Raw genomic sequence first — 21464 nt, 5'->3', positions numbered from 1 at the left:
TATGGATGAGAAAACATGGGTTAGTATCTTTTCTCTAAATTCATTACTATACTTATCCCAGTGGTAAAGAGCGAAATACTAGCAGGGTTTTGTTTTTTTTTCCCTTAATGTTGTTGGTTTTTTTCATTAAAACGCTTTCTTTTTCCTAGATTCTACTGGTGTAGAAAGTACTGGTAAAATTATATTTGAGAAATATATCATCTATACACAAACATTTACCAATTTAAATCTGAGGGAAAGATACAGATTTCTGCCAGTATTACCATCCTTGGAACACAGCCACATTCATTTGTTTACACATTGTCTATGGCTCCTTTCACACCGTAACAGCGAACTTGAGAAGCTGCAACAGAGATCATATGCCTGCAAAACTGAAAATATTTAATCTGGCACTTTACAGAAGAAAATCATAAAACAAATATTAATAAAATATAAGTTTCCGGATTTCTTGCATCAGTTCTATGATTTTTCTTGGTATATTTGAAAACACTTTCGCTAAGTTCTAGAACAAGCTATCTAAGGTTTTTGTTCTTGTTGATCGTATAACTAAAAACATCTCAACGGCTTAAGTCCAAGGAAAATATGGTCTTCAATCTACTAAACAGATATCATTAATTTAAGCAAACATATTCTAGTAGAATTAACACCCATTTACTAGTTATTAAATACTAGGAGATTTTAGTAACATTGAGATGTCATCATGAAATCCTAAAAGAGTTTAGCATAAAAGTTGAGAGGAAAGAAATTTTTTGGTTTATGTTTTTAGTATCTGAGCTAGCAAGTTAAACTTCAAGGAAGTATTTGGAACAAGGAAAAAAACAGTCACACATTCATACACCAAACAGACAAAAAAGTAATAATCACACAGTCATTACTTTCCAACTTCTCCTGTATATATTAATAATTACCAAGTAGTAAACCCTGGAACATTTGCTTTTAATCTTCCAAGCAAACAAGTCTAACACATAGAAAAGCAAACTTCAAACTTATTACTCATTTTAAAATTCTGTAATCTATTTTCCCTCTTCCCATCAAAAGATTAGTTGATTTGTAACTCACAAAAGAGCAAACTTTATTTCACAAAATTAAAGGAAAAAAAGCCCACAACTCTTCATTGTATATGTACAAGATATGAAAATCCTTTTTCTAATACAGCCCAATACGAAAATCTTTTAAGTTCCTCAAAGGAATATTTAGATGATCCTTATGTTTCACAAATAAAGTGATAGGTTATACTAGTCACAATGACACTTAGAAAACAATTTTAGCAAGTTAATAAAAACAGGTATAGAAACATGCTGCAAAGGAAACAGGAGAAAGACTGAGTACAAAACGAGGTAAAAAAAATTTTTTTCTTTAAATATTTTATTTCAAGAAGTCAGTTTCTACATTAAAAGATGAACTAATCCAAGACACTATTCATTAACATTTCATCAAAAGCACATAATTCATTTAACTTAGATTTTAATAGGGCTCTCAACTTAAACATCTCTACCTACATTTTTCGTATCTTTGATCTAAAACTTCCTACATACAAATTTTAAGATATTTGTTTCCCAGAAGCTTTTCCTTCAAACAAAAAAATATTTCCATGTTAACATTTTCATATTTTCTCAAAATTAAATTTGCTACATTAAAAAGTGGAAATCTATCCATGAATCATTTCTAAATACTATTAAATTTTAAGCCTAAGTCTTTTCCCATTTTTCTCTAATTTTCATTTTTTTAAAAAAACACTATAGTTACACACATTTTAGTAAAACAAAGAATTTCTTGTCCACACTTTTAAAGGAATTAAGTTTCAAATGTTACATATAAGAAAGCACACTACTCTCTTTAAGGGTGAGAACTTTCTGTGGCAAATGACATAAGCATCATATTAGCAATGAAATTATATAAAACATTTGATTTTTAAGAATTGTATTATATCTTTTTTTTTTTTTTTTTTTTAGTTCTACCACTTTATTGCTACCAACCCATTTCCCTCCACCCTTGTGCACACATGCTCAGTCATGTAATCCCATGGACTTCAGCCCGCCAGACTCCTCTGTCCATGGACTTTTCCAGGCAAGAATACTGGAGTGGGTTGCCATTTCCTTCTCCAAGAATTGTATTATATCTTTTTAATATGGAATGAAAGCAAATCTGATCACACGTCTATAATCAGACCTGTGATTTCTTTCTTAAAATATAAATCACCAGGTAATTGCTAATAGTAAAACAATCCACAGTATTTCAAATTGCAAAGAAATGTTTCCTACCTTGCCTGCTTCTCTTTCTAAGTCGACATACTCTCGGCTAGGTGTTTGTCGCTGTTCTCCCTGCCAGCTGGCCGGAAAAAACTGGAGAGACAGATTGGTTCCTGTGGCCACAAAAGCCTTTTAGAAAAATCAATACAAACAGGATCAGGAGCAGGACATTACATAAATTATGCAGGCAGTCATTTATTTTTACATCAGTTTCTGTCTTAAGCCAGGCAGCACCAAGATTACTTAAAAGTAAAAAAACATGCACTCATCATTTTTCTTAAGTATTAAGTTACAAACATCTGATTCCATTTTGAGGACATTTGCCATTGGCTGCTTAAATATAAAATCAGACATGGAATCAATACTTTCTTTCAGGTCATTTTTTGCTGACGTTAGTACAACGCACTGCTAATGTCTAACCAGAAGCCCCCATAACTACATTTAAGAACTTGTATTTTTAAACATAAAAATCACTGAAGGGCTGAATATTTTGAATTTTAAAGCATACCACAATTTAAAGTTGTGTAAATGAGACACTTTACTTTTTCTTGATTTTCCATGCTCAAAGAAACACTATGCTTCAAAAACCATGCTAAAAATGCACTTGGAGATGACTGGAAGTGAAAATATCTCCACGATATATCACATTGGGAGGATCTCATTATCATGAATAAACTGACCAAATATCATTTCCAATGATTTTTAAAAACCAAAATTTATAAGATGAAGATAATATCCTCCATTATGGTTTTCAGTAGAACTCACTCTCAGAGACAAAAATTCCAGTTTCAGGAAAGGCTCAGCTTAAAAAACACAGACTTTTTCATCCCTATAGGTGTCTATTTTATCCAGAGTTTCCCAAATTCCAATCACTTGCACACTGAATATAAATAAATGTTAATTAACTAATAGCCCACTATTGAAAAAAAAAATGCATTTGGGACTGTCTCTCCTCTGATAAACCATACATTAGCATGTGCTATGACAGTACTCATCTCTCTAAAACCTTGGATGAATTTTTAAAAATGCATTTTCGAAAATCTGACTTTAGGAAAACTGGATCTGACAATAACAGAAGAGTATTCATCTAATATTTATAAAAGATTTGAATGGCACAGCTCGACAGAACAATCTAAAACCATTTCAATAAAGTGTCATTCTGTGTAGCCCCAGAGCAATTTAACTCTATACTTCCCCCTAGTTAAAAATGGAAGTAACACTGTCCCTCTTTTCCAGGGAAAATCTAAAAGAAATACATAAAAAGCATTAAAAAAATTCTGCATGTAAACTCTTTGTTGAAATCAGAGAACTTTTTGTTTTAGTTTACTAATTAAAATTCTAAAACATAATTTGTTTCCAAGTATAGAGTCTTCATCTGAAAGCTAGGGGTGCACATTCTTGGGCAATTTGTTTAAAGCATTAGCTGATTCAGCTATCCACTAGTTCCCCCAAGATAGGGGCTTAGATTCTTTACAGATAAAAATTACAGCACTTCCTATTTCTATGATTGATACTAGAAGGTACAGTGGTCAATCTAACTGCTAAATCTCTATAGATACCTTTAATGGCATTTCCCTCATCACTGGGATACCTTTCTTGTGGCAAATACTTATATGAATAGACTGAACAAACATCAATATTATGATATTAACCTTAAGAACTTTGCCAACTAATAGCATAAGTTTAAAAAACAACCACTGAAGTGAAAAGCAGACACTAGGAGGCAAACTGCCTAGGCTGACCTGAGGCAAATTACTTCACTCTGAACCTCAGTTTCCAGTACTTGTCAAGTGTTTAGAACACCACCCAGTAAATGCTACATTTATTTGCTAAATACAATGAGAAGTAATTCTTAGCTGAAGAAGACAGCCAATTCTTTCAGTCTCAGACAGTGAAATTCACAGAGCAGAATGGTGACAGATAAGAGAGCCTGCCCACGAATGAATACCCTGCCAAAATCGGCAGCCATGTTTCTTCAGTAGTCACCTAGTAACAAATCCTTCTGTCACAGTGTATCCCAAATCAGCTCCGGGCTAAGTAAAGACATTCTGCAACTCATTACCTCACCTCCCGCCTGAAGGCCAACCTCAGAAGATTTCCTGCTTCATCACTTCATGTCCATTATCTCATCAACATACCTCTCTGAGACTGGAGAAGTGGTAAAAACAGATCACACTCCAGAATACCATTTCTCAAATTTATTTGACCACAGAACTCTCTTTTTTTAATGGAACATCTACAATACATAGGAGTTGGGAAAATTTTGTTTGAAAACATAAAAATCCACACTGGTAAAAATGGCTATATGGAGAATTCTCAAAGTGTCCTGATTATATTTCATGAGGTTTCATTAAATTGTAAAATAGCACACTTGTGCCAATCCAACATACCTTTTATTCTTCCATCTTCAAGATTAAAAACAGTTTTTACCACTTTCACAGTAGTCACCATACCTCTCATAAGTATTTTTTTTATTAATCATTAGTGTTGAAGGTATCTCTTAATACTATAATACAAGAGCTTATATAAGGAATAAATCTGATTTTACAAAATAGATTCTACCCCTCACCTATAATCACACTTATCTTATGCTATGATATAGAGTCTTGCAAAGTTTTATACCTAACAAGAGATGACCATCACAGCCTTATGTTGCTTTACATCTAAATACAAAATAAATTCTTCATTAACCTCACTGATAAGGTGTTCATAAAAAAAAGAAATAAAAGGGGGGAAGGGTTGGACACAGTTTGGAGAGCTATATATTTTTATCATACATGGCTGCTATTAAAATAGAAGCAAAAAAAAAATGCCTTTCCCTACCTATTTTCCACCACCAAATAAGTAAAAGCCACAGCCTGTTTACAAGTCATAAGATAAATTTGGGGCATTAAATGAAGTAACCTTTAAATTCAAATAATCAAGTGCTTATGATGCAAAAGATACTGGGCAAAACCCATACGAAGGGGGCATATATGAAATTAATGTGGTCTCTATCCCCTAGAAGCTAAAACTCTGTTAATTTAAGTATGGCTAACATTGAATTAAAGGGAGAATACTGGAGAGGAAAAAGTGAAATTCCTTCCAAATACAAAGTTATACTATTCAACGCATTAAACTGTGCTGTCTTAATTACAATTCTTAGATGAAATTCAAACTACTTATCTTCTTTAACCTAAATACTTGTTAGAAATTAAGAACTTATTAAAATTTGTAGGATCAGATTTTTGGAAGAAGAGAAGGCCTAGAATTAGAATGTCTGATTTATCCCTGAAGAGGAATTTATAACAAATACAAGCAACCTATAATACTGCTATAACAGGAAACTCATGTTATATATGATATAGTAATTCAAATATACTATGAATTCATATATATTCAAATACACTTAAATTATACCACCAATTCATAATCACATGCAGTAAAATTTGATATGACAGAAAATACCCTATTAACTGTATTTCCCTAAAAAATTAACTATATTTCTCTAAAAAATTACAATAGCATTTTATAGCTCATCTTTTATACTTACATCAATTACTTCCAAGAAATCCATTGGTTGGGTATACCATCCACCTTTTCCAAAAGGAAATCCAGACAAAGGATGATATAATCACTGAACCAACTAAGTAAGGAAAGATTCCTCTACCACTTAGTGCCAAAACCAAAAACTATTCGTCCTATACATCTGAATCATATAACAATTACAACTACTCAAGCAAGTGGGCTAAAAGCTAGACATTTTCTTTTATAATGTGCAATAATGACCAAATATTCTAGAGTTCCTAGTAAAGTTGGTCATATCTTCTCATTATCTGTAATACAATTTAAAAAGCCTTTGTCTTAAACATCAAAATATTTTTAAAAAATAAACTTGATTTCAGTGATGAAAAGGGAGAATTTTATGATATGTGAACTATGTCTCAATAAAAATATTCTCTACTGTACAGGGAATGGGAGACGCAAATGGTCCAACATGTCTTTCTATTGTTAACCTAAATTCAAACTGCGCCTGTAGCTTCAAGTGTGTGAAGATGCAGTGGCCCAAGTCATGGAGCAGATAATCAGATTCCATTATACAGTTCCTCAACTTCTTAAAAAATTAACAACCAGTCTCCTTTCTTTAGTTATTTCCGATGCACTTTTTGGCTCCATCATTCTCTCATTAGCACCTCCAATAGGACAAACCAAAAGGAGATGAGGCGAAGTAGGATACTTGAATTTTTTTTCAGCATAACGTTTGGTGGAGGTAAAGCACCAAATCTAGCATCTAAAACAGGGCCTCAAATCGACTGTGGGTTTTGCAAATCCATGCGATTCTTTAAAAACTGCAGGCCTAAGCGGGATATGTTTTTTAGGTTTGGAGGGAAAAAAAGGTTGCTCTCCGATGCGAAGAAAAGATGGCACGTTTTGGGGGGCTTCTTTTTTTCTCTCTTAGGACAACAGATAACTCGATTTACCCTCTGATTTATTCCCAGCTCCAATGAAAAAGAGATAGCTTCACACATAGATTTACGCAAAACCTAGCCCCCGAGACAAACTATCGCCCAAGAAATAATTTGGAACGAAGCCCACTTCTTTTTCCCTACGGGTGTTTTCTTCCTACTAATATCCCGACCCTTTCTTTTAATCAGGGTCACAGCCCATATAGTGACCTTTCCTGGTTTAGTTGGGCTCGGATTTGAGATCCACTCGCGGCAAAGTGTCCGCCGAGTCGTGTGTGGGAAACATAATCCACCCGCCGACGGCCACCTGGAAGCGTCTCCCCGCGAGGACGCGGCCCGCCAGTGTCTGGTTTCGCATTTTGAATCCCGAGTAGGAAGTGAGACGGCGCCCGCTCAGTTCCGGGAGCCGCGGCGTCCGCGGCGCCGTCCGGAACCGGCCTGGGCCGCGGCGGCCCCAGTGCAACAAGTGACCCGCGCGCGCCTCACTCCCCCGCGCCCCCGTCCCGCCGACTTACGATTTCCGAGCGGCCGTCGCGGCAGGCGTTCTGGAAGCGCGCCTGGCGCTCTTCGTGGGGCCGGTCCCTGAAGCCCGTGTACTTAATCTGCAAGGCAGAGACGGCCCGAAATCAGAAGCCAAATCCGCGCCGTCCGCCCCGCGCCGCCCCGATAAGGGCAAGCAGAGTCAGCGGGGAGACGGCTGCCCGGGCGAGATTGCCCCTCCGCGGGCGCGCCGGCGCGGGGATCCCCGGGGCCGCACCGCCCAAACTTTTCTCCGCCCGGGCCCGCTCGGGTCGCGCCGCGGCCTCCCCGCCGCCCGCCTGCCTCACCTCACATTCGCGGCTCAGCTTCCTGAAGAACTCCTCGTTCTCGAACTTGCTTCTCTGGTCGGGCACGACGCGCGGCATCTTCCCGCCCTGAGGCCGCGCCGGCCGCCGGGCTCCAGGCTTCCGCGGGCACCGCTGGCCGGCTCCGCGCTGACCGACTGACCGCCCACCCGCGGCGCCCTGACTCTCGCTTCCCTTTGTTTCAGGCGCCCGCCCGCGTGGGCTCCCGCGCCCGGGAGTCTAAGGTGCCGCCGCCCGCTCGAGCCCAGCCCACGCCGCCGCCGCCGCCGCCGCCGCCTCAGCCGTTGCCTACCGCCCGCGCGGACCCAACATTCGCCGCCCCCGGCCGCCGCCGCCGCCGCCACTTCCTCTCGCCGCCCACCTCGCTAGCCCGCCCGCCCCGCCCCGCCCCCGTCGGCCCCACCCCTCCTCCTCGCGCGCCCGCCCGCCCCAAACTCCGGCAAACAAAACGCACCATTCACAACTCTGCGAACCGCGCCGCGCATGCGCCGCAAGTCTGCTTGCGGGGCCGCTGGACTGCGGCGAAACCCGGCTCCTCCCGGGGCGCCGCGCGGCCCCTTTTCCCCTGGCCCGCCCGCGGGCGACTTCGTTCAGTGGGGGATCTGCCCCGTTCTTGGAGATAGGGAGCGGCCCGCGCGAGTCCTTCCTCTACACTGCCTGCAACTTTTGGGCTTCCCAGCAGCGCAGAGTAACCCCAAATTGTCACCTGAACGCCAGGAAACTTAAGTCCCTGGAGACTTGAAAGAGACTCCAAAGTCTCCTTTGGAAACTTAAGTCCTTGGAGATTCCGAAAACCGACCAGGAGGGGTGCAGACTGTGCACATCAAAGACTAACGGTGGAAAGAAACCAAACAGATGCAACTGAATCCGCATCATGGTGGAAAGGTCTGAGTTGTTGGAATCAGAAGGGCCTCAAATGGGACCTCACTCACTCCCCTGCCTGCTGGCTGGGGCCCTTAGATAGGCACTGGATCACAAAGCCTCAGTTTGCTTTTTTCCAAAATGCAGGCATTCACAAGCTCGCAGTATTAGCTGGCATGAGAGCTTTTATATAGTTTTAGCACATGATGAGCACTCAATAAATTTAAGTTTTCAAAGAACAAGCTGAATTAATAACCCAATACCGGTTCATATATTCACACAAATGTACAATCAAATCCTAAAAAACAAGACCCACAAGTTCTAGGGAAGTCATTTAGCTCAGGCTGGAGACAGCCTGACATGGGATTTACGGCAGAGCTTTACTCAAAGTTGGTCCTCAATAAATTCTGATCCTTAAAATCTCAGCTTGTCAAAAACTCAGTCCAACTATGGCAAATAGGTGCCAATTTTGACAGTAGCTGGTCTTATAGCAAAGGATTGTAAGAATGCACTTAAACTTACAGGAGTTAGTGCCAAGGGCAATTGGCAAGGTCTGCCTGAATGCAGGATTTGGCAGACTTTCCCAGCCCTTTCTAGTCCAATCCAATCTCATTTTTACAGATACAGAACTGAGCTAGGATGATGGACTATCCTGGTTTTAGCAATGGGAGTCCCATGTCCCAGGAAACCACTCAGTTCCTGGCAAACTGGATTGGTTTTTCACTCTAACGAGGATCCAGTTAATGGTGGATTGCCCAAGATCAGGGGGAGTTTTCAGCAAAAGCAAACCTGCAGGCCAGTGGTTTTAACAAACACACACTTTCTGAGTAGCAAACATAGAATCAACTCCTTCCAAGGGCATGCTCTCTGGCCTACACCAAGCCTGTGTGAATGTATGTATGTACACAAACAGAAAGGGTATACATAGATATGGATGTCACCAACCACTTTTGTGGGGGGTCCAGGTATCTCAGAATCTTTCCCTTGGGTGCTTTTCAGTTGCAAGTGACAGAAAACCAATTAAAAAAACAACAACTTAAAGCTAAAAAGGTGTCAGTTTTAAGTAAACAAATTACAGAGAGGGACTCTTTCCTTTCTCCATTTCTTCTCACTGCTAATTCTCTCAGCCTCTCATAAATCGCATTCATTTCCTGACAAAGGATGGAAACATCCACTTTTCTGTCTCCAAAGATTCCATCTCCTGGGAGCCTAACCTGGGTCCCACACTCTCCCCTCTGCCAAATCACCATATCCAAGCAGATGTGACGACATCGGCCAGCTTATGTCACATGCTGTCCCATTTTGGACTGGGGGCCTGCAATTGGCAACTTCAGAGAAAAGCCAATGGTTGAAAGAAGGGAAGAACAGTTTTCCCGAAAGGAGGGAGTAAGAGTACGTGGTGGGCCCACTGAACAGCTTGTATCAGCTATATCTGGCAAAAGGTGCCATTTATTTCAAAAGGTGCCTAAAGGTTCCAGTGAAACTGAAGGGGGAAACTTCACATTAGCACAAAGTGCAGACAAAACCAGCCTTAAAGTATCTGCACTTTATGTTAACAGGTAAGTGAGGCAGCCTCTACCCGTTACCAAGGCAGAACCAAACCACTCACAAGGAACAGAAGTTTTCATCCATCTGCTGCCTCTCCCTTACATCTTCCCAGTTCAGCTAAGAAGATCTTTGGGCATCAAGACAACACAATCATCGTTTGAACAAGAGGAAGATGATGAGTTTGCTGTCAGTCAACAAGGACTGTGGTCAAGAGAGCAGAGTTTCTGCTGTTGGTGTCCATAGTAGGAAAAAAGGGTATCCCATGTAATACCATGCAATGTCACCATATTCTGTTTAGGTAGATACTAGAGTAAAACCTTTCATTTCTGTCTCTGATAGATGATTCACAAGGAAGCACTCTACTCCACAGTGGGTCCAGGTAGGGCTCACAGACCTGCAGCTGACCTTGGTGTCTGGACTCTAGCAATAATTGTTTTTTCCCTGGGAGATGTGGAATAAATAAAAGTTGAAATCTCACTAGAGTGGCCTAGATGCTCAGACCAGACATGAACTTTTTGTTGTTTCTGTTCCCAAGTTTTATTCGAGAACTCATACAGAGGGGCTTTCCTGATGGTCCAATCACTAGGTCCAAATGTCCTCCCAATGCAGGGGTCGGTTTGATCCCTGGTGTGGGAACTAGATCCCACATGTCGCAACTGAGATGTGGTGAAAAAAAATAAATAAGTTTTTAAAAAAATTATATGATATTATATATATTATATATATATATTAAAGAATGCATACAAAATATTCCAGATAATTGAGTTTTAACCTTGAAGTTCCTACTCTTCTTGATCTTGACTAATCTGGAAGTAACGTAATTCTTAACTTTCTTTGCTGTTAGCAACTACAGGTAACCAATCATGTAGTTGTTGTTTAGTCACAAAGTCATGTCACTTGAACTGTAGTCCGCCACGTTCCTCTGTCCATGGAATTTCCCAGGCAAGAAAACTGGAGTCGGTTGCCATGCCCTCCTCCAGGGTATCTTCCTGACCCAGGGATCAAACCCAAGTCTTTTATGTATGTCTCCTGCATTGGCAGGCAGGTTCTTTACCACTAGCGCCACCTGGGAAACCCATCATGTAGATTATGCTTCTTCAAATATTTTTTGGTGAGATATTTCAAATACCTTTTGAAGAAAGGCACCTCAGACATTACAGTAGTCCTGCTCTAGCTTCTTTTGACTGTTACAACTCCTCCACCAAGATTCTCAGCTTTACCATTCACTTTGATTCTCTCCTAAAGAAACTGCTCAAAATTGGCAGCATCTATGATGCTACCTTTTACAGGGTAGGTGTAGTCAAAGGTAAAACTTCAGAACCAGCTTCTTTTTTTTGCTCTTTGCCACAAACTTTTTCACAGGGGCCATGGCAGCAGCTGAGGCAGAAAGCTACCATGAATTTTTGACAAAGAAAAGGTGATGGTCAAGACAAATCCCTTCTAAGCTCGAGGGAGCTGGACTGGGAACAGTGGGAGTGCAGAGGAGGACAGAGTACTCTAAGTGTCAGCCTCACAGAGGTGGGGGATGCCGTCTGGAGGGAAAGGGATGGGAGAGTCTGCCAGGCGGACCCAGAACAGCAGCACCACAGACAGCCTTTGGCAACTCCAGGCCACAGGGTAACCCACACTCGGCATTGTCTGGCATCCAAACAGCCAGGACAACCGGGAAACGAGCCGCAGGCTGAAGGAGGCCAGCTCCTCGGCTGAACTCTGTGTGCCTTTTTTTTATTTTTTATTTTTTTAATGGTTGTTAATTTTTTCCCCTTATTTTAAAAACTGGATTAAAGGAAATTAATAAAAGAAAATTTCACCCACATCACATATATTCAGCTCTGTGCTTCTGTCTGGTGGGTATGGATTGGTTCAGGCACCACCCCGTGAAGGAGTTTGCTACCAGCCAGCTCTAGTAGGGCCCACAGATGGAAGCCTGAGGGTGACTGTTCACTGCCGAAAAACACCCTCCCAACCCCATAAACCTGGCTGAATTCTCTGAAGCCCAACTGCTTGGAGCTTTCCTTTCTTAAGGATTCAGTCAGTCCAGGGCCTTCTCTCTCCTCCTTTCCCAGGTGGGCAGCTGCTCCCACTGATCTTGAAAGGGTGGGCAGCAAAAGGACGACACTGCTGAGCATGGTGTTGAGGGGACCCTGAATTGTCTGGTTCAATTGTGAAGCTCTGAGCAGGGTGCTTTTATGCCCCTTATCTCAGTTAATTCACACAACCACCTTCTAAGACAGGCCTCCTTGTCCCTATCTGAGATGAGGAAAACGAGACCCTGAAAAGGTAAATAGGTGGCCATAGGACCCAGACAAGACCCTGACCCATTAGAGTTAATGAAATGGCTAAGCACTGGGGATATATCCTTTGTTCACTCCTCATCATAACCCTGAAAGTTTGTTGTTATTGACCCAATTCTACAGATGAGGAAACCAAGGTTCAGAGGGGCTAGGGCTCTTAACCATTCCATTACAAGGCTTCTATGGGTAAAGATGCCCAAAGTCCAGCTTGTCTCCTTCACCAAACTGCATGTGAACTTATAGAGAGCTGGGGTCACTCTCCTGAAGCACCCTACCATGCTCCCAAAGGGGCCCCAACAGGTTGGGTCTGAAGGGGTCTTACTGTGGGCCTTGTGGCAGGTTGTGGCTCTTGCCCTTGATGGTTGCACATTCCTGTCCCCTGAGCCCAACTGTTTGTCCCTCCTTGGCTTGGTCAGTCAGGGTCTAGACATCCTGCCTCCCAGGTCTAGCAGAAAGGATGGCTTTATCCAGATCTGGTGTCAGCAGCCACCCACATCTGTCTCTCCTCAAAGTGGGGGTGAGGTCCTCCCAGGTCCCTGAACCTCTGTGCACTTTATTCTAAAGAAACAGCATCCATTCAATTACTGAGGAAATAGTGTACCATCTTAAAGCTGAAACAGGATCTGGAGCCACAAATGAACGTTGAGGGGGTGGGAGAGGAGGGGAATTAGTGGTTGGCACAGAGCCATCAAAGCCTAGCTCTACTCAGCTTCTAGTCTTTGGATGGAGATGGGCTGAAGTCCAGGATGGGGTATCATCCACCTAAATGAGGCAGTTTCCTGAGCCCTAAATAATTTTTTGGAGATATAATTTACATACCATACAATTCACCCTTGGGCCCATAAGAATTTTCCCTCTGGGAAGTTCTCCCCTTTCTTAACTGCCCTGCCACCACCACCCGCCCCCCCCGCCCACCCCCAACACCCCCATCAATTCATCCATCCCAGAGGGAGAGGAAAGCAGAGAGGAGCAAGTTTCCCCAGAATAGCTTTTCTTCAGTGTTGGGATCAATAAACCCGTTTGCTTAAAAGGAACCAGATGATTTCATCCTTGTAATTACAAGGTTGACGTTTGCAAAATCTTGCCCAGGCACCAAATGAGCCTCTTTGTCATGGGAGGTGAAGGGGTTTGTCTGAGTGGCCGGAGGTGGGGCCTGAACCTGGTGTGGTGGGCAGAGGGCCAGGCTGGGATCAGGAGGTCTGGCTGACCACGTGTGAGAGCTGCTGGATGGCTCCCCTTCCCCTCCCCTCCTCTCTGAGTTTCTGGAGGGTGATGGCAAACAGACTAGACTGGGGAACTGGAGAATGTAGAGCTCTAACCACACCGCCCTGCTGCTTGAAACCCTCCCCCAAGTCCCCGATTTGCCTATGGCTGAGAGGCAAAGGCTGTCAGCCCAGCTTATGTGACCGCCCTGACAGTCATTCCTTTCCTTCCCAATCCCTTCTCCCATTGTGTCTCCCCACGGCACCCTGCCATTCGACCACACTGGCCTGTTTGTGGTTCCCACATGCCTCAGGGCCTTTTCTCTCACTGTCCCCTCTATCTAGCCTGACCTCCTCCCCTTTCTCTTAAGGGAAAACTCTTATTTCTTTTCTTTCCTTTCTTTTTTAAAATGTTTATTGATTTGACTGTGCCAGGTCTTGGTTGCAGCATGCGGGATCTGTTTCCTGACCAGGGATGGTAACCAGGCCCCCTGCACTGGGAGTATAGAGCCTTAGCTGCTGGACTGCCAGAGAAGTCCCTCATGCTTTATCTTTAAATAATGAGTTCAGGAGCCTTTGACTGTCCTCTGCAGAGTGACTGCCCTGCAGTATCACCTCATCCTATCACTTCTGTCCATTTGACGTGCCAGGGCAATGGTCGGCAGACCTAAGACATAGCAGTACCCTGGGTTCTAGAAGGAATCGGCTCCCTACTACTTTATGCTTATTTTACTTCTGTGCAGACACCTCATATGAGCGTCTTTCGCTCCATCCTTGCATTTTGTTTTAATTATTTAAAACTTGTGCATATTGTAGAAAATTTAGGAACTATAAGGAAAAAAAAGAGAACCTCATCACTTGAAGACAATCATTGCTAACATTTTGGTACATTTTCTTTGGCCCTCTTCCATCCACATTTCTTCACACAGTTATGACATTCTATATGTACAGGGTTTTGTGTTTTTTTTGGCCATGCTGTGCAGCTTGCAGAATTTTAGTTCTCTGATCAGGGATTGAAATCAGGGCCTTGGCAGTGAAAGCACGGAGTCCTAACCACTGGACCACCACAGAATTCCCCTATGGGCACAGTTTTGAATGCTCCATTTTGACCTAATCCTATGGCATAAGTATTTCTCCATGTAATCTTATAAAACTCCTAATGACTTCTTGGCTGATCCTTTATTGTCAGACATAACTATTTAGATTGTTTCCCGTTATTGACTGCTATAAAAATAAGGCTTCTATGAATATCGTGATGCTTGAAGGCTTTTTCTTAAAAGTTTTGGATAGTGTTTTTAGGGTCAATTTCCAGAAAACAGATCCACCATGTCAAAAGATACAGGCATTTTAAGGTTCCTGATACCTGTTGCCAGGTTTCTCTTGGCCTTGCCTCTTTTCTCTTCTGGAGTCTTAAAAACCTGTTCCTTTCTTCTCTCCATTTCTCTTCCCACTGTCTCAGACACAGGAAATGCCAACCAAGAATAAACCAAGACCTGCAGAAAGAGATCAATGGATCAATAAAGGAGGCTGAATAATTCAACAACCACTTCTGGCTCATTTATCGACGCCTGAGTCCAAATGCATCCTTTTTTATCTTCTCTCCTTTTGTCTCCCTGCTGATACCTTGAAACTTGGCCTTGTTCTTGGATTCTTTCCCCAGTTTACTGAGCTCTAAACCATCCTTGCAGGCAGGGTTTCCCAATTGCGCTGTAACACTGTCTTAAAAATAGGCTGACAGAGTTACTATCCTACGGCCACCTCACCAGCCTGGAAGGGATTCTCTGTGGTTCTGTACATCAATAGCTCCTTCAAAGGATTCTGCTTCAAATGATCGGGCTGACCTGGTGGCCAGACCAGTTCTGGGACCTGAAGGCAGCCATGGACAGGCTGGAAGAGGAAGGGGCTATAAAGACCACCCAGTGTGGATGTTTTGGGTGAGATGGTAACCAAGAGATCCCATCAGAGGCTTCTCTGAAGCGTGGGTGGTGTAAGTGTGCATGTAGGTGGCAGGTCCAGAGTACATAGGGCATGGAGTTCAGGTTACATTTTGGGGCGCATTCACACTGTAAGCCAGGTAAATAGTGCTCCCTGGAGGGGTGTCCTGCAACAGCTCTTCTGCCTACCATAATACCTGGCAGTGGGAGGGAGGTAAGTGCCACTGTAATAATGAGTTCCACATCCAGACTGTTTTCCTGCTGGATGGGCCCTCTACCAGGAATTGTTTTGATATGGTTCCATCCTCACTCTTCACGAAAAATTATTCTTTTCCCAGGTGTATTGAGTATTATGGGCTTCCCTGGTGGCTCAGGTGGTAAAGAATCTGGCTGCAATTCAGGAAAGTGAAAGTGAAATTGCTCAGTCATGTCTGACTCTTTGGGACTGTAGCCTATCAGGCTCCTCTGTCCATGGGATTTTCCAGGCAAGAGTACTGGAGTGGGTTGCCATTTAAACCTGAGTTCAATCCCTAGGTCGGAAGATCCCCTGGAGGAGGGCATGGCAACCCACTCCAGAGAATCCCTGGACAGAGGAGCCTGATGGGCGATAGTATATATGGTTGCAAAGAGTCGGACACGACTGAAGAGACTTAGCACACATGCACTGAATATTATTGATGTATTGGTCACCTAGAAGGTAGGGAAGGTCAGAATTTCTCCTGGCAGAGAGGATCAGAGAGGTCAACTGAGTGTCTGAGATCACACAGCAGTTGTATTCAAACTCAAGGCCACTGTCTATCAGCAGCCTTTCCTAGCACTGTAGAATCCTATGATTCAGGAACAAAAAAAAGATGATGGTGCACCCTCCCCCCCCTCACCAGATGCTGAAAATTCCAGTAAAAGTTCCAGTGTTTTGAAGTTTTGGGTCTGGGGTCTTTGGAAGACTCTGGAAGCTACCAGTCCTGCCCTCAGCCCAGAGAGCTGTTCCTTAGGTAAGAGACATGAATCAGCAGCAGCTATTCTGCCAGCTTTTGATGAATTTTCCTGCCACTGGGGCTAATTTTCTGAAAGGCTTTTCTTCCATCTTCAGGCTCCCCTTCCAAAGGGTCCTTGCTCCTTCACAGTAGGAAATATGTAATGATCACCCAGTGACTCCTTGAAGAGGTCACAGGTATGCTCCTCCATAGCACCTATGGATGAATAAGCTGAGAGTAGACAGGAGTCCTGGACCATAGCTGGAGGAGAGGGAGGCTAGAGCAGTGTCCTACCCCAGAGATTGCTCGCAGTGCACTGGAGAGTAGAAACCAGGCCCAGATAGGCAGTGGCTTGCCTGAGGACACACACAGAGAGGAACACGCCCAGACGGGAACACACAGCTCCCAAACTCTGCCTAAAAGAGATAGGTCGAACTCTGTTCTGTGAGGCTGTCTGCTCTCAGCTTCTGAGTTCTTTTAGGGCTCCAATGGGCCTTCCTCCCCTTCTGATTTGCTCCATAGACAAAGAGGCCCAAACTCAACCCCTCATGGCCATGGAGCTATCATTGCAATGATAGAGGGTCAGCAGCTGGAGGCTACAGTACTACCTTGATTAGCTTCTGGAGAGGGGGTCAGAGGGGAGGAGCTCCCCCAGTAACACCTGGCCCTCTGGGCTGTGCCCCCAACCTGGACTGGACACCCTCTTGGGCCTTTTCTTGGGCCCAGGCCCTAGGGCGGCTTCACGTGATTTCCGAGGCTGGGTGGGAGAGCTCTGAGCCAAGGACCCACCTGTGGAGGGCAGCAGGTGGATGCTCAGAGCTGACCTCCTGCCTTGGCCCAAAGCTCCTTGGAACAACGAGACACCTAGGAGTTTCTCTCCACTTCCACCACCCCTCTCCTCCCCTCCTCTGTCACCAAGTCTTGCCCATCTGCTTTATGAGGTTGTTTGCTCTGTTCTCTGAAGGACTCACTTCCAGTTCTGCTCCACCCTTCCCTGGCTTCTCTACTTCTCCCTTCTCCTCCAGTTGCTCCTTCTGGAAGATAAGCCTGTCCTTCCCGGTACCTGTCCTTCCCATGGCTCTCCAGTACCTCAGGGTAGGGGCCGTGTTCCCTCCCAGGCTTACAGGAGCTCCAGCTCTGGGCCTGGTTCCTCTTTTAATCTTCCTGTGTGGGCCACGCTGATGCACAGCTGCTGGGATGGAAGAGGCTAATTCCTGCCTCCGGGCCTGGGTTCCTCCCCTTCCCTCTCCACCTTCATCCCTTCCACTCTTTCCTACTGATCCTTTCAGGTGCTCCTCCTGGAAGCCTTTCCCAGCACCCCAACCTAGCCCAAGAGAGGTTCATCTCTGTGCTCCCACAGCCTTTCCAGATGACCCTTCTGTCATGCCCTGAAGGGTCTCAGCGGTCAGACAATGGGGATGAGAAACAGATCCTTTGCTCTCTGTCCCCTTCTAAGTGGCCAGGTAGTGCCCTTCTCCAGGACAGCCCCCAGCACTGCCCTGGCTCTCTGTTCATTTGCTTGTCTGGGTATGTGTGCCTGCTTCTGTTTCTTTTCTCCACCCTCTAAGTTTCTTGGCAGACTGTTCCACTGTCTCTGTCACCTATCTCCATACTTTCCCTCATGCTTTTTTTTTTTTCATTCATTTATCTCCTTACTTGACTGTGCCAGGTCTTAGTTGCAGCAGGATCTTCTGTCTCTGTTGTGGTAGGCAGGATCTTTAGTTGCAGCATGCGACCTCTTAGCTAGGGCATGTGGGATCTAGTTCCCTGACCAGGACTGAACCCAGGCCTCCTGCATAGGGAGCACAGAGTTTTAGCCACTGAACCACCAGGGAAATCTTCTCATGCTTTAATTTAATGCACTGTCACCTCATTCCACAAAGGACCGAAGGTGGTATCTCTGTCATGGTCTCTCTTCCTTACTCAATCCCCACACCCAATTTCTCACAGTCTTCCCCCACCTTCTCTCCATACAGCTAATCACCTTGGTACGTAGAAAGGGGGAATTCTCATTCGCTTAGAAGTGATCCCTTCTCCTTCACAGGAAGTCTGGTCCAGCAGGGTCTGAGTGAAGTTCTAGGGCACAAGGCAGGCTTCCAGCCCTTCCCTACTAAGACCAGACCTGAGTGGTGTGTATGCATGCGTGCTAAGTTGCTGACTCTTTGTGACCCCATGGATTGTAGTCCGCCAGGCTCCTCTGTCCATGGAATTCTCTAGGCAAGAATACTGGAGTGGGTTGCCATGCCCTCCTCCAGGGGATCTTCCCGACTCAGGGACTGAACTTGCACGTCTCTTACGTCTCCTACATGGACAGGCAGATTCTTTACCACTAGCACCACCTGGGAAACCGTGGGGGCATAGAAATAAGGCCACTCTTAACCCCAGGACACTGCGTGCAGGACTGGTCAGAGGTCCCAGCACCTCTTACCCGGCCCTGCGTGGCACAGGAAATGGGAGTCTTGTACAGCGGATCTCTGGTGAACCCCATTTGTGAGCCTTTCCATTAAACCCTTCTCCCCTGCTTCTTCCATTCCCCAGCCTCACCCAGAGTGTGTCCTGGGCATAGGCCCACCCCGCCCCAACTGCAGGGCCCCAGTGTGTCCAGTCTGGGCTAGAAAGGAGTCAGCTGGGGAAGGGGGAGCCTTGAAGTGGCGGTGCTGCCTCTTTCCTTCACCTGAAGCCTCCCTGGACCTCAGAGTTTCCATGAGCTTGGGATCCCAGCCAAGTCCCTGGTGCTTCTGTCTAGGCAGCCTGTGGGTTCCCGGAGGACAAGACTGATCCCCCTTGGGTCTCAAAGCCTATAGGTGAGCAAGGCAGGTTGTGCAGGGCTGGGACCCAGGGGAGGAAGTCCATGCATTGGCTTATCAGTGAAAAGGGTCCTGCGGTCCCACACTGCCCACCCACCCTTCTGCCCACCTTGCCTGCCGCGGGAGCTTTATCAAGCACAAGCCCAGGGTTTCTCAAGCCAGGCCCTGCTAAGGCCGCCAACAGGGATCTGCCCTGGGCTTGGCCACCCTAGGAAGGAACCTTGGAGGCCCCCAAGTCAGAGGACCGTGAGGCTGTAAGAGGAACCTCTCCTCTTACCCCCCCCCCCCCCCCCCCACTGAGCCCCTGCAGCCTGCCTGCCTGGCGACTGAAAGCAGGCGCCAGGCTCGAGCCGTCGGGGGCGCAGGAGTCTTCACAGGGAATGAGGCCCCATTCCGCTCGCCCCCACCTCCCAGCCGCAGCAAGTTGCAGCTCCCGGCGCCCTCGCGTCCGCCTGGGCTCTGGCCCCACGCCAGGCTGCTGGATCCATCACTGCAGTTGGCGGGAGGCCGGACGGCGCGTCCCCCGGGGCTCCCAGGCGGCTGGCGCTGTCTGCCGGGCAGGGAGGGCGGCGGCGGGCGAGAGGCGGCGACGGCGCTGCGGGGGCTGCGGTCAGCGCGGGCACAGCCGAGGGGCTGAGACTCCCGCACTAATTGGCCCTTCCCCGGCCGCTTCTGCCGGTAATTGCTGCTTTGGGGGTAGGGAGCTGGGGGTGTTGGAAGAGAGGAAGGGGCCAGATGAACCCCGCCTGTGCGCGCCGTTCCCAGGCCAGCTTTGCAGTGGTGCGCCTTTGTGCTCACAGTGGTCCGGGTGAGCCGAGGTAAACGTGGGGAAAAGCCACAGAAGCGCCCTGGGGTCTTCACCAAGATCTAATCAGTTCTGAGAAGGGCTCCCTGCGACAAGGGATTTCGGAAGGACTCTGGGTGGCCATCGGGGGATCCAAGCGAAGGCATGAAGACAGGATGGAGACAAGGCAGTCCGTTGCCTTCTCCAACCCCTTCATCCATCAGTGACATCCCAGAAGAGCAGGCAAGAAGGGAGGATATGAGGCAGGGACTATGGGAGGCAGGGGCCCAGCCCACCATCCAGGTTGCCCATCAGAGTTCTTGCTGGCTTGAGTTCTTAGAGAAGGTGCCAGGGTTCCCGGAATTCCTTTATGATCCCCACAGCTCCTGCAGCTGGCTGAGCCCTGGCTGTGATTCAGCCGCTCTCCCTCTGATTCCGAAGAGAATACCCTATGGGTGGGTGACTGTTTACATAAGCTCCCTTCACAGCCCTGCATGAGAAAGCCTGAGGAGAGAACTGAGGGAGCCTCAGAAGCAGTCCTGGACCAGTCTGAGGTCAGGCCTCTGGATCCCCAGGGCAGGATGTCCCATGTAAGCATCCTCTGTGTGTGTGTGTGTGTGTGTGTGTGTGTGTGTGTGTGTGTGTGTGTGAGGTCAGGCCTCTGGATCCCCAGGGCAGGATGTCCCATGTAAGCATCCTCTGTGTGTGTGTGTGTGTGTGTGTGTGTGTGTGTGTGTGTGTGAGGTCAGGCCTCTGGATCCCCAGGGCAGGATGTCCCATGTAAGCATCCTGTGTGTGTGTGTGTGTGTGTGTGTGTGTGTGTGTGTGTGTGTGTGTGTGTGTGAAACCCAGCTTGACCTCAGCCAGCATCTGCTGATTTCTGTATCGGTTGCCCAGGACTGCCCTCCAGGGGGCTGAGCTCCTAGTCCTCACTCTGGGTTTCACTGAAAAATGGCTATTTAGTCACCTGTTGCCTGGTTAGAGGTAGACAGGGACTTCTGGCTATTCCTCCCCTGAAACTGGAGCTGTCACACCTCCTCTGGGGGCCACCTTCTCTCAGGGGTTGTTCCAGGTCTGGATAGAGGTGGCAGGGTGAGTCAGACAGGCCTGGATCAAATTCCCACTCTGCCACCACTAGCTCATGACCTTGAGCAGGGACTTTTATGTTTCTTGTCTCAGTTTACTTGTCTGAAGAAATGGGATAATAAAATTCATGTGCCAGCATTGTCGTGAAGATAAATGTTTACCCAAAAGGGGCTCTTCTCCCTCCTCCAACCATCCCTTTGGGTTGGCGGCTTAGATGTGAGGGTATGGAGGATTGGGTGTCCCTCACCCCATGGGGCTTTGCAGCCTCCAGTTGTCTCAGAGATTAAGGAAACCCTCTAGGAATAAAGAACCTAATCGACATTATAGTTTATGGTACAAAACCCATGGAACACTACACTCATGTTCAGAGCATTTTTCACAACAGCCAAAAGGTGGTAACAACCCAAATGTCCATCCACAGATAAATAGAGAAAC

At 45.9% G+C, this 21464-nt stretch overlaps 1 protein-coding gene and 1 pseudogene across 2 annotated transcripts in view; both read right to left on the bottom strand.

Annotated features, from left to right (window-relative positions):
* Positions 1-7887, bottom strand: part of CBFB (core-binding factor subunit beta) — a 48692-nt gene extending 40805 nt beyond the window's left edge. The window contains exons 1-3 of one of the 2 annotated variants that reach the window (XM_043898724.1): positions 7522-7887; positions 7210-7296; positions 2262-2378 (exon numbers count right to left, since the gene is read on the bottom strand). In XM_043898724.1, coding sequence (XP_043754659.1) covers positions 2262-2378; positions 7210-7296; positions 7522-7599 — 282 coding nt within the window. In that variant the 5' untranslated portion in view covers positions 7600-7887. The remainder of the gene's footprint in view (positions 1-2261; positions 2379-7209; positions 7297-7521) is intronic. The other variant, XM_043898725.1, reaches the window with a different exon arrangement.
* A 2843-nt stretch (positions 7888-10730) lies between these two features.
* LOC122690736 lies at positions 10731-11317 on the bottom strand (annotated as a pseudogene).
* Between the last annotated feature and the right edge of the window lie 10147 nt (positions 11318-21464).

This window comes from Cervus elaphus, chromosome 4, assembly GCF_910594005.1.
Source record: "Cervus elaphus chromosome 4, mCerEla1.1, whole genome shotgun sequence".
NCBI lineage: Eukaryota > Metazoa > Chordata > Mammalia > Artiodactyla > Cervidae > Cervus > Cervus elaphus.
The sequence above is the reverse complement of the archived record's forward strand: the minus strand, read 5'-3'. Positions and strand labels throughout refer to the sequence as shown.